The sequence below is a fragment of the Manacus vitellinus genome, unplaced genomic scaffold (genome assembly GCF_001715985.3).
Source record: "Manacus vitellinus isolate BGI_N305 unplaced genomic scaffold, ASM171598v3 scaffold_28_pilon, whole genome shotgun sequence".
NCBI classification, from domain to species: domain Eukaryota; kingdom Metazoa; phylum Chordata; class Aves; order Passeriformes; family Pipridae; genus Manacus; species Manacus vitellinus.
Genome location: NW_021940122.1, coordinates 6,932,591 through 6,945,600, shown reverse-complemented (window position 1 = coordinate 6,945,600; position 13,010 = coordinate 6,932,591). Strand labels below are relative to the sequence as shown.

The 13,010-nt window shown below is 46.2% G+C and overlaps 1 protein-coding gene across 1 annotated transcript; it reads right to left on the bottom strand.

Moving 5' to 3' along the window:
* Positions 1-261: 261 nt before the first annotated feature.
* TMEM39A (transmembrane protein 39A) lies at positions 262-8,676 on the bottom strand. The gene is made up of 8 exons (XM_008922522.3): positions 8,338-8,676; positions 6,584-6,806; positions 5,171-5,254; positions 3,646-3,788; positions 2,864-3,206; positions 1,872-2,059; positions 1,248-1,368; positions 262-693 (listed from the first exon to the last, which is right to left on the bottom strand). Exons 1-8 carry the CDS (start codon positions 8,550-8,552, stop codon positions 460-462), a joined length of 1,551 nt encoding a protein of 516 aa, XP_008920770.3. The 5' UTR covers positions 8,553-8,676; the 3' UTR covers positions 262-459.
* Between the last annotated feature and the right edge of the window lie 4,334 nt (positions 8,677-13,010).

The following is a 13,010-nucleotide window of genomic DNA, read 5'->3' as shown; positions in this document are numbered from 1 at the left end:
TATCTATGTGAAAGGCCCCAGTGTTTTCTTTTTTTCCCCTGGCTGTCAGCGTATCCAAATTCTAGAGCAGACCTGCTGTTCCTAATTAACAGCAGTTCTGTCCCCACAGTATGCAGGGGCAGGGCAGTTCTGTGAGCGAAGCAGACACAGTGACCACACACACAATCCTGTTGCTTCACATAGATATATGTATGGGTATAGATATACGGTATATACACATCCACTTTTTTTTGTTTTTTATATATATAAAATAACACCTTGTTTATAAAGCGACATTTAATTGCCACTGGTTCCCTTCCCGCCCCACAAAAACAATAGTATACAAAATATAAAATATTTTAAATATTTATAAACGCCGCAAGAAAAAAATAGAACTGTATGAAAATATTTTTTTTTTTTTCTGAGGTTCCCTCCCTGCCCTGTGGGAAGAAAAAGAGAAGGGGTACACATTTGGCCGGCCTAGTGTGCCTTGAGTCCATAGTTATTAAGTGGGTAGGAGTATGCCCTGCCTAATACTATCCGGTCCCGGAGGAGCTTAAATAAGACATAATAATTGCAGAAAAGGATGAGGGCCATGGAGAGGGTATGGTTCCACTTCTCTGAGCGCAGCAGGGAGTAGAGCTGGTAGCAAACCACACTGCCTTCAATGAGGATCAGCAGGTTGAGCAGCCGTAATGGACGGTGGAAAAGGAACTGCAGGGAAACAGTTAAAAAGGACAGATTTCTGTAATTTGTTGCAGGGTTAAAGGGAGGAGGGCTACGTATATAATGCTGTCAGGCACCACTGAGTCACTGACCACTGTGGGGCAGAAGAAATGCTTGTACTCCAGCCATCCCCAGGTGCTACTTAAGGAAAACAGAATAAGAGGTGGCATGTAGAAGTGGCATTTTGCTTGAGAAGGGGAAGACGGGCGAGATAACCAATTGGCCTCCTGATGTACTTTCCTGTTTCCCTGAACAATGTTAACTAGAACCCTCTTGGGAATATGCCACTGTCTGATGAGAGAGCTGTGTCACCTTGATGAGAAAACAGTGACAAGGCAGCTGTAGCTTCCATCTTGCCCAGAGGTCACTGTAATACTGGAAGGGGAAAACCCCTCTGCTGCTAACAGGTATTTTGTTTAGCAGCAACAGACTGTTGCGCAGCACTGAACTCTGTTCTGCACGGTCTGCTCTGCTGCAGCTATGTTTGAGCCTCTCCTCCCTCCCACAGTCATAAGGCATCAAGCAAGAGAAGAGATACTTGCGTAAAAGCGGGCATGGGACACATCTGAAGGCACTGCTACGTTGTAAGGCCCAACTGCTTTATACAGGCATCGGCTCCGTCGCACCAGAACTCCTTGTGGCCATATTGTGTTTTCTGACCAGCTGTGGGGAGAGAATGCCACAGCTTTAGCATCTGTGCTCCCAGCTCCTTGGATAAGGGTTCACAGGAATGGACTGCATCTTGAAAAATACCAAAATACCCTCTGCCACAGGGACATGTCCTGGCTCCTACTGGAAAAGCAGAGAGACGTGATCACAAGCCCATCAAATGGACTCTGAGTAATGTGAACAAATGACTCCCAGTGCAAGAACCTCATCCACTGCATGGGAGGGGGCCACCCCCCGCCCCTGCACAAGATACTCTCCTGTGGCCAAGAAGAATGTCAGCCTTCCTTTTTGGGAAGGAGCCAGCAGTGACTGGAGGAGCTCAGACAGCTCTCTAGAGCAGACATTTCTGTTTCCAGGGAACAGTAAGGCCAGTAGACTTGCATAGGGAGTGCAGAAGTGTTCTCAGTAGATATGCACTGGTGGTATTTGCTCCTCTACTGGAACGTCTTCTCCTCCCCTTGTGAGGCATGCCAACCCCTCCCTGTGCCCACACTCACATGTGCTGTGGAGCATTGCTGTAGGAACCGTGTTCTAGTTTCTGCCACTTTCCAAGATGGGCGGCTGACCTGTGGAGCAGGTCACAGTACTTGGGAGGCAGCAGCTGAGTGGTGAGCATGACAAAGGCATTGATCCACACCATGATGAGGTGCTCACAGGACCAGCGCATGTCGTAGTACTGAGTGCTCTGCGAAGAGACCAGACAAGAACTTGGCACCACTGTCACAAGACAGACAAAGGAATGACAAGGGACATACTGCGTATGCATCCAGCAGACCCACACCACATGTTACAGGCATGCGCTTTTGGACCAGTGATTTCGGAGGGTTACGGCTTAGGAAACACTCAAGACTCCCTTCTCCTTGACCTGAAGGAGAAAGGGCAGGGGATGATGCTGCAGCTGGTGCATCTTCTCCTCCAGGAACAGGTAACAAGGCAGTTTGCTTGTCACAGAACTGCCCCAGGAGCACCAATTGCACCAAGACTGCTACATGGAGCCCTGCCCGTTTTCTGCACCAACAGGAGCATGTCCAAGTTAAAAAAATGACAGATGAAAATATACAACCCGCACATTGACAAGAGGCTCTTGGATTTAGCTTGCTAAGCATCCTAGTTGGCTCTAACAGCTTGACCACCAAAGCCTCTGATCCAAGCACTCAAAAGGCAAGATGCTGGATCTGAGACGGGTAACGACAGGCTCCCTTTTCTAGGAAGAACACAACTATCCATCTGCCTAGGACAGGGGGTGGGAGAAGGGGAGTTAGTAAGTGGGGTGATGGGACTAGAGGTGCATCACATTTATGGCAATACCTATCTGCCAACCAGGAGCAGTACTAGTGCACTCCGAATGCAGCCATGCTCCGCTATCCGGGCTGCCAAAGGGGAGACAGAGAAAAGGGGAATTAACCAGGAATCTGGCCTGGCAGCAGTTCACACAACAGTCAGAAGGAGACGGCGGGCAGGGGCACAGGGAGAGCCAGACAACAGCTACCTTCACAAAACACAGTGGCAGGAATGCCACATAGTAGGCACTGAAGAGAGAGTTGAAGAGAACTTCCTTGATCCTGCGGTTGAAGTCTGCTTTTAGGCACTCCACCTCATTGCGGATGAGATCTGGGGAAAGGGGGCAGCTGTGGGTGGGGATAGACGTAGGATTATTGAACTGTTCTCTCAGGGATTCCCACAGAAGCGAGAAGAAATCTTTGACCAGGCTGCTGACAGCTGAAGCCCCATCATCTGCCACCTGGTCCTGTACCAAGTATCCACAGTCTGCAGGTAGAGGCTGTGCTCTGCTGTCCTGGTGGAAGCAGCACAGAGGGACGTAGACACCAAACCTGCCATGAAAGAAAAAACAATGGTTGAAATGACAGCCATCCCAACAGGAAGCGAGGGGCACCTTCTCAACAGATGCTGGCCCTTAGGAGAGTGATACCACGTAGGAACCCTCACTCCAGAAGCTAGTGGCCAACTCTTCTCCGCCCTAAAGGGCCAGAGGCTGCAGTTTCAACAACTGGGCAGAGAAGCTTCTTTAAATCCCATCTGTGGAACCAACCATCTCAATGTGGCAGTAAAGGCCCCTCACAGAAACAGCAACTACGGCAATTTGCTTCTTCAGCTCAGTGCCACCTTCTTGCACCACCCCCCAGCCCCTCCTGCCTCCCTTCTAATTTAAGTTGAGGAAACAGACCATAGCCAAGAGCTCTGCTTCCCATGGTGGCTTGTGTCACACCCAAGCAGCTGTGCTCCCCCTGCCCAGAAGATGGTATCACTCACGGGTAGCCCAGGAAGAGAAGGTTGAGAACAGAATGGCTGCGGAAGAGGTTGACCAAAGTCCAGCAGAGCACCCATCCACAGAGGGTGAGCAGCACCAGGCGCACCATGTAGTGAACCACTGATGTCGCACCCACCTGAGAGGCCTGCAAATGGAGAAGAAACACTCAGCAGCCCTGTAACACTGGTGCTAGAAGACAAGCACAAGGGCTGCCTGTGGAGGAGCAGCAGGGAGAGGGGTGCCAGGAGGTACTGTAAGAGGGATAGCTGCCCTCTTGCTCCCAGAAGCAGGAAACTGATCGTCTTACAAAGGTAAATGCCTTTGATTTTATTAATGATTGACAGAATCCAAAAGATTCAAATAATCACAAGTTGTGGGGCATGACTAAAATAGGGCCTTTAAAAAAAATTCAGAGCTACAAAGTAGAAAAATATTTTTGCTTAAGTCCCTTATTGCTCTGATAATAGTCCAGGATAGCCTGAAACCAAATTCCTCCTGCTCTTTCCTTTAGGTCTCAGCATTCTGGAAGGTCACAGTTCTCAGCCAAGGGAAGAGAAGATGGTGCACCCTGGCAATCCCAAAACCAGATTTCCAAGACTCATCTCTATTGGATGTACAGGCTGCAGTCTAGTGAGGAAGCATCACAGCAAGAAAGCTTGTTCCAGTCTCCAGAGGGGAGAAGGAAACTGAAAAGACAGAGGGTTAGAGCCAATAGATGGGATGTGCAAGAACTTGCATGGAAGGTTTCAATGCAGAAATTTCAGTCTATGAAAGTTTTACGGAGGATGTGAACACAAATGAAAATGGCAGGAATCAGATGAAAAGAGAACTTCAGAGATCCCATCTTCTCCATTCATCTATTCAACAGGACATAACTGTTCTTTCATTTACCTTTTTTTCAACACTGCTTAGTTGCTTAGCCTAGAGTTGTATTAACCACTTCAGTTGTCAAAACTTCCATTTTCCTCAAACTGACTTTTACAAAGGTCTGTTTTGCCTAGTTCTGCTCTCACAAACACAGAGAAGGTCTCAAAATCTGTGGTGACATGACCAGAGTCTGAGTTATTGAGTAACCAGGACTGGAAAAGCAGTTCTACCAGAATTCCTATTTCACTTCAGTGTACTCAGACATCCTCCTCCTGACCTTTCCCCCTCTAATCTCCAGTTCATTATTCCAGTCTTGGCTAACCTCCCTATTTGCCTTTTTGCTACCTGACTTGCAATTCTCTTGGCCACTTCTCTAACACAAGATTGTGGGGTACAGTACTGTGCCTGCAAAGATAATAAGCAAGAGGGACCATTTAATCTCCTTCTAGTTGCAGAGGCAACAGAGCTACCCAATACTGCAGGACATGAATGGTCTCCAGGAAAAATCTCCAAGGCAGGGCACCACCAAAATCTTAGTCCTTCAAATGCAGACTCTTCTGAGGGAAGAAACCCTCCAACTTGCAGAACTTTCTTAGGCCAGGGATGGTCACGTTCTGCAGTAAGTACTGCAGGCAGAAGAGGGAACATTGGGAATGTTACCTCAGAGATGAGGGCCCACACCAGCCTCCGTGCCAGCATCACTGTGATGAACGCCGCCAGGTGGTAGTCAATGAGGTGAAAATTCTGAAGGAGGAAAGAAGAAAGGTCTTCACCAGGAAAAGGGACTCTAAAACCACCCAGATGGGGTGGGACTAGAAAACTGGCTGCTGGAGAGTATACTAGGATCTCATGTAAGCATTCCCCTAATCTCTCTATTAGGGATGAGAGAAAAGGGATAAACATTAGTAACACAGGAATGTCTCCAAGAAGCAACATCTTTTCCACAGGGAGGTTCCTTCCCATGGAGAGATCTGCACAGAAAACAAAACAAATCCACCCTTCAGGCAGGTATTTTTGGGGTCAAAGGGACATCGAGGACCAGAATCCTACTATGGAGAACAGGTTACAGGTTCTCCAGGGAAAAGCCCCTGAGCAACCAGAGCAAGGGCAGCCGAAATGGAGTCCAGAGTGAGCACACCAGCTCACTTCACTTCTTGGTCTCAAAAATGGTCTGTAGCAACGACTGTTCCCTGATGAAGTGAGAAATGTCATCTTCACAGGTCACAGATCTGTATTAGAAGTTTAATGTTGACTCTGGCTGCATCAAGTTAGATACAGTTCTCACAATTTTTCAGTGAAGCCATCAAATATATCCTGGCTAGAACAGTTAGCAGACTCTGAATACTGCTGCTTGGGATTTCAAGGACATTTTGGGTAAAAAAGAATGCTTGAGTTGTGATGGGAACAAACAAATGACTATTAAATCCTTCCAGGCAGGGAGCCCAAAACAGAACGCTTTTACTTCTAAGCAAGCTGTGTCGGACATCGCAGAGCTGAGCTGGAACACCAGCACCACCTGTCGGTACAGGTAACTGAGGAACCACCTCACACTTCCAAGCGGCCTTAAGGACACAATACCAGCTGCAGAGGCTGGCTTCACTCACGCATGCCCACTGACTCAGGTACAGGTCACTGCCAGGTTGCGTAGGCTATTGCACCAGCAATACTGAAACTGAGGAGACTGGTAGCTTTACATAACCTGAGGATCTAAACCCCTCCCCAACTCTGCTGCTGACCCGCTGTGAGATCCTAATGTAAACTTGCATATCTTCCTTCTTCAGGCTCTGTTGTTTCCACTGGAAACTCCGTTTCAAACCCTAGGAGCTAGCTAGGCCATGCAAGTATCTGCAAGAAATTTCCCCTGAAGGAGTCCTGCTGATTCCTCTCTCTCATCTGCCATGTATTTTCTCCCCTGTAAAATGGGGGATGACATGGCCCTGGATGATGGGGGTGCATGTGAACTCCCATCCACTCCCTTAATGTCTAATGCTTGGTGATTCCTGGACTGAAGCAGCATGAAAAGCAGCTGTGTAATGAAAAAGCACGAGTGATGGCACTTGCTGGGGAACTCACCAGTGAGGTGCAGGAAGCAGGGTGATTGTATGGGTACCACCAGACAGTCTTGTAGATGTTGATGTACTGAATGAAGAGGGCTACCAGTAGGTAGATGAAGAACAGGAATTCAAAGAGAAGGCTCCCATCCAACGGCAGTTCAGGGATCCGGCAGTGACGCACAGGCTCTGGAGTAATCAGCGCTGTGATCGGAGGCGCAGAGAGGCTGATGGCACTACCATTCCTGAAGCAGATGGGTATCACTCACTTGGTAAACATTCTACATCATCTCTAACATTTTCCAGGACAGAGTATGCTTGAGGTTGTAAATTGGAGACTGGGCATTACTAGAGGAAAGGTGACAGCAGTCTTGCATTTATACTTCTGACATGAGACTGGTGGTGAGCTTCATCATCTTAGCTCAGACAAAACTCTTATCCAGCATTTTCTCTGGACAAGTGATTGAGCTGCCAGAAGTGCTGTGACATGCCCAGCAATATTTCAGTAAACTTGCAGATTAAGGAGCAGAGGTATAGAGGAAAACTCATTGAGGACTCTGTGCCACATCCAGCATTTAATGTTGGCTCTTTCCACCCATCACCAGGACATTACAGTAGCACCCAGCCTCCTTCTCCAGTACTGCAAAGTGCCCACTGTCTTTCTGCTCACAGTTCCTCTTTTTAAAAGAGGGGTAACTAAAAATGGAATGAAGTAGTTCAGCCACTTCCTAGAGGCTGACCTGTAAAGTGTTCTCACACTTCCTTCTTTCCTAGGTTTCAGAGGAGGCTAGGACAACTAAAAGCTCTGGCAGACTGAACTGATGGAGGAAGCTCAGACATAACTATGTTGTGTCTGAAATCAGGATAAGCAAGGACCTAGGCACTGCCTCTGTGGTCTCTACAGTTACTTGCTCCTCAAGAACCTCAGACTGTGCCATTTGTTCATCTGTCCCAGACAGAGAAATCTGTACAAGCCAAAGCTACATGGCTTGGATTGCTCTAATTTGTAAGAATGAACCTATACCAGGGCCTCTGCATGTAGCAAATAGCTTTTCTACTTTGCCAACTTTTCTATGGAAGGAAGTAACACTGGGCCCTTTCAGTTTTCATATCAAACATGGAGATCTAAATGTCACTATGTGTTCCTGTTTCAGCCCCCAACTTCCCCAGAAAATGGAGATGATCTTTGCCAACTGTGAGAATTAGTTGAATCTGCAGCCAGCAGGTCCAAAACAGAAGAAGGGCATCCCCTTGCCCTGCCTTTCTATTATGCGGGAGGAGGAGTCACAGCTGTGCTCTGACATGTCACACTAATTCCCTGTGGCACTGCAGGCAAGCAAGAGACAAGGACTCATCATTTGCTAGGATTCATTGCTCTGGGAACTGCTGCAGGAAAGACAAACAGAGCACTGTGCAATTTCCACCCCTGGCTGTTGTGACCACAGCAAGCACTGAAGGGGGGCTGAGACCACTTCCACAATCCTCCCCATAGGGCTGATTTTACTGCATGAAGTCAAGAGAGGGACCACAGAGGGCAGCATGTGCCATAGCAGAGCTGAGAAGAGAAGCTGGAACAGAGGTTTGTCACACATGACACGTTCCCTCTTGGATGAGTCACCTCCTAATGCCACAGCAGGGGGCTCAAAGTTCCCATCTCCCAGTTCCTCCTTTCACCACAAAGCCACCCTCCTGCACAGAGTTCAGAGTGGATCAAGTCCCTTGTTTTTAGTCCTGTCCAAGCCACAATGGTCTCAACACCCCCACCTTTGTCCTCACCTGTTTCTCAAACCAGTACCGTTTCCGCAGCTCCCGCCAACCAGTGTCTGGAGAGAAGGCAAAGCTGAACGGCTTAGCTGTTGCCGGCTGGGTCCCCTCCTTCCACCGGGCATGACCAGGAACCAGTCCGCTTCCAGTGCCTCCGGCAGGCTGTGCCCCGAGACCCAGACAACGATCCAAAAGCCCTCCCAAGTCTGCAAAGGAGGCAGAAACATTAGTTAAGGTGCAAACTGCTGTTCACGTAGTTCACACTGCAGCCAAGCAAATTCATGCAAAGCGAAGTTATTCTCACACACTCAGAGCCCTGTGGGACAGCCATCACCACCCTAAAACACTGTGCCATTTCAGTGGCACCAGATCAGCCTCTGCTTGCACATGCAGAATGAACACCACTGACACTGTGTCTTTAAAAAGGGGCTGCTTAAATCAGCCATCAGTGACTACTAGCACTTCCTGCTGGCTAGAAAGCACCACTGAGCATCTGCAGTCCTGGAGGCGACACAACTGTGTTTTTCATTTCAAAAGCAAGCCTGGGAAGAGCCCTCTCCGTGTTTTGGTGGAGCTATTAGAGCTTCACAGGTCTTTTCAACCATCCAACACGTTACTTCACAGGCTCTGATGCTGTTGGGTAATTTGGATGCCCTCTGGCAGAGGTCTAAACAGACAGGCTGGTCTCCATGAAGGTATCTGCACGGTTCAGCTCTCTTCCATGCTAAGATCGCCTGACTGACATGAAGGTAGGAGGTCCATTTAAAAGTAATTCTAGTTAGCAGAGTAGTGCAGCAAAACACACACGTTATGCATCCACTTCAAATGCACGTATAGGCACTCACATGACCCAGCCCTTCAAAGAAAAATAATTTAATAGTAAGCTTATAAATATTTATTTATTTTTAATGACACATTTAAATCCATCAGTTCCTTAAAATGAATTAGTACGAGAGAGGCTGGGCAACTCAGAATATCAGTAACAATGGTGGATTCTCTGGCACAGCCTTTATCACTTCCCGTACAGTTTTGCTTCTATTTCCTTGGTCTCCCACATGACACTGCAAGGATTTCGGCAGTCAGGTAAGTTTCTGATGGCTAGCAGACATAAGGAAGTGAGGGACTGGAGTGTAAATCTGCAAGTCACTCCAAGTACATGTGCTGTACAGAAACAAGACACTGAGCGAGCATCTCACTCCAAGGACTTTGGTGTGTCTGCGAGTCCAGAGACTAATCAGCTGCCCTTTTGGAAAAATATCATACCCAGAACCAACCCAAGGTCCAAAAAAGCACCCACACCTTCTGGGAAGCTCTAGATCTAGCTTTGAAATCTACAGATGGAACCTATCATCTATTTATAATTCAGTTATCACCTCCTTTAAAATCATGAGAAATCGCGGCTGGCAGAAATGCCAGGAAGTCTCCTCAGTGAGTCACACCACTGTCGCCATGAACACAGTGTGCAGGAGAATTACTCTAAAAAACCTCCCTCAAAGAATTATCCTTTGTATTAAAATTTCCCATCCTTCATCTCTACTCTAACAACCAACTGTTGTGGTTGAAACTAGGATACCAATTCTCAAGTTTTCAACAAAAATCCAAGATGTTTCAAAAGATGAATGCTTTCCACATATCAATGTGAAGATCACTTGCAAAAAAAAAACAAAAACCAACAACACCCAAACCCCAAAAAACCCAAACCAAAACAACAAAACCACAACAAAAAACAGAGATCCTGGAGACAGGGGGAAAAAAAAAGGAAAAGGAGATGTGAAAATGCATGAAAGGAAAGCAAACACTGGGCAATTTGGGTTTGGAGGAAAATAATGTATTTTGGCAGACTTTAAAACTCTCATTATAATTCCAATGACAACACAACAGAGAATTGAAGCCTTCCTTACCTTTCTAGTCAAAACTCTAAAGCTTTCAGACAATTTTCTCTAGGATGTTCTAGAGTTTTATTTGGGAATATTTCTATGTCAGGAATTAAATATAAACAGAAGAAAATTCTCCTGCATGCACAAGATGAGCAGGGGTGGCAACAAACAATGCTGAATTCACTTAGGGCATCCAGACTTTTGATAAGCAGCTAAAGTGAAGGAAAAAAAAATGAGAAAAACCTCTAAAAAGGAACAAACTTGAAAGACATTTTAAGCTAAATTTAACTACTACAGGGACTGTGAAAGCTAAAACAACTGGTCTAATTCAATCTACAGGATATTTATGATAATGGTGCAATATGTTGGTGGTCTAATTAGTGCTATTAACAGTGGAAGGTATTTTATGCCACATTCAATAATTAATGTAAATAATTTAACAGGTCTCATTAGTATCATCCCATTAGTATGCCTCACACACTCTCCAATGCAGGCACTTGGACACTAAGGAATTGCACTTCTACCCTCTGGTTTTGCAAACCAGTAAAATGCAGGGTTTCTACCAGTAAAACAGACTGCCCGTGGAAAGCAGCCATCCTTAACATCAGTGCACATATTTTAAATGCACTTGAATAAGCCCTTTCACAGTGATCCATGAACATATAGACTGGGCAGTTCCTCAATCAAGCTTTAAATAACTTTTACTTCACTGGAGTTAGATCAAATTAGGCAGGCGTCTGTTAGAGCAAAATCTGCCTAAGAGCCATTCCTTTTCTGTTTGCCTTTGTTTTGTAAAACTTGCCACACAAAACTGAAGCTCCACAGATAAAGCTAAACAAAGCAGTGAGATTACAGATCAGTTCGACTCTAAGTCTGCTTTTTTTGGCCTTGAACCAATCAACAGCTTTCATTTTTGAGGAGAGAGGCATGGGGAAAAGCATTTTTATACCTTTCAATTAATAAACAAAGGCATGATTCTACTTTGAAAAATATGTGAACAAGAAAAAAAACTGTCCATAACCCTTTATTTCAACAGATAAGATTCCTGTGCGCATCTGAGTCATATTAAGTATTAATGAAGTCTACAGGCTCCCTTCTCTGTTTGCAGTACCCACCCCATCAGCGATCTTATTTTATATAGAGTCATGCAGAAAAAGTGAGTAATGAAAGATAAAAGCTCTTCCTGACAGGCCTCTTTAGTCTATTAATATGATTCTACATTGTTCTTTCCAGTTCACCTACAATTTCCCCTCAAAAAATTAGTCACATACTTGTAGTCCCTTCATCCTCAAATCCTCAGAACTGAAACTACCCACATTCCAAGATCTCCTCTCCCAGGCAGATGTGGGCATCATAAAAACAGACAAGCAGGATCTGGGGACCAGCTACAGAACAACAGACAGTGGGTCCAGGGATTGGGTGTGGGTATGGACAGCTCTTGGTCCTAGGACAGACCATGCTCTTTCATATGTGACATAGTTATAAGAAGATCCAGAAACAGGGCACAAGACCGTCTGATTTCCAATTCTTCCTTTCAGAACCACAGCAAAGGACCACTTGGTCACTTTGTTTCTCTGCACCAACACCCCTCCTGCCCATCAGCTCCCCCGCTATCCTGCTGAGGCAGGATCAAGGCAGGCAAGAGCTACAGCTGTGTGCAAGGCTTTACCGATAAAGAGCTAGGCAGACGAATTATCCTCCAGTTCAGAGGTGAAGCAGCATGCAGCCCTGTCCTGCTCCCCAGGGACCATCACTCAGAATCATGTTCCTGCATCAGCAGCTGCCCAAACAGCTCTTTCAAGAGGCAAATCAGGAGAGAGTCAGTGACTCATCAGAATGGAAAGTCTGCCTGGTTCCCCATCTCTTTGCCGCAAACACTACAATGCTCAGCCAGTTATTTTGATGGCGTTAACATTTTTTAATTGGAGAAAACTCTGAGCCTCCAGTCCCTCGGGAAGCTCACTGCACCAAGGCACAAGAACTCTCAGAGGCTGGGAAACATTCAAGAGGCTCTTCTTGGCTCCACGAGACCTACAACCAGATACACTCAAGAGCAGAAAGGGAAATGTGACCACCCTCACTTGCAGCAATGTGGCTCAAGAAGACCACAGGTCTCTCATTGCAACTCTCCATCTCGATTAAAGCAGCCCTTTCCTGCTGGGTCAGCATGTGACATCTGGGGGTGAAGCAACACATCGCCTCTGTGGTGAGTGAGGGAGCGCTGCCTGCCTCCTCCTCAGCTACACACATGCTCCCAGTAAGACTTTCCATTCCAGGTGTCCCTGCTTTATGGAAACACACCTGCCACCTGTGCAGTGTTCCCTCGCAGGGAACTGCAGCAGGTCACCCCCACAACATGGCTGCAGAGCACTGACACAAAGCACAGTCTGTCTCTGAAACTGAAACAAGCAATGTAAAAAGGTCTCTTGGTTACTAATGTCCTCAATTCCAGTTGCTGTAGCTGGTCAACCTAATCCCAAACTTGCATTTGTCCAGCAATCCTAATGTCTTTGCAAATTATCGGCAAATCTACTTTATAGACAAGTTTTCTTTTGAACTTTGAACATTGAGAGTCCCAGTTACTACACGGTATTTTTATTTCCTTTTAGTGTGAACCATTTATTTATTTATTTAAATTAAAAAATAATAATAATTTGAAAAACCCAACAAAACAAAAAAAATTCCCACCTGTTTTGACAGCTGGAAAAACTGAGACACAAAGCTGCTAACCAAATTCACCCAACATAATGCCAAAAAGAAAAAACAATCCTAAGAGAACCTGGGAACAGCGATGGCAGAACCCAAAGC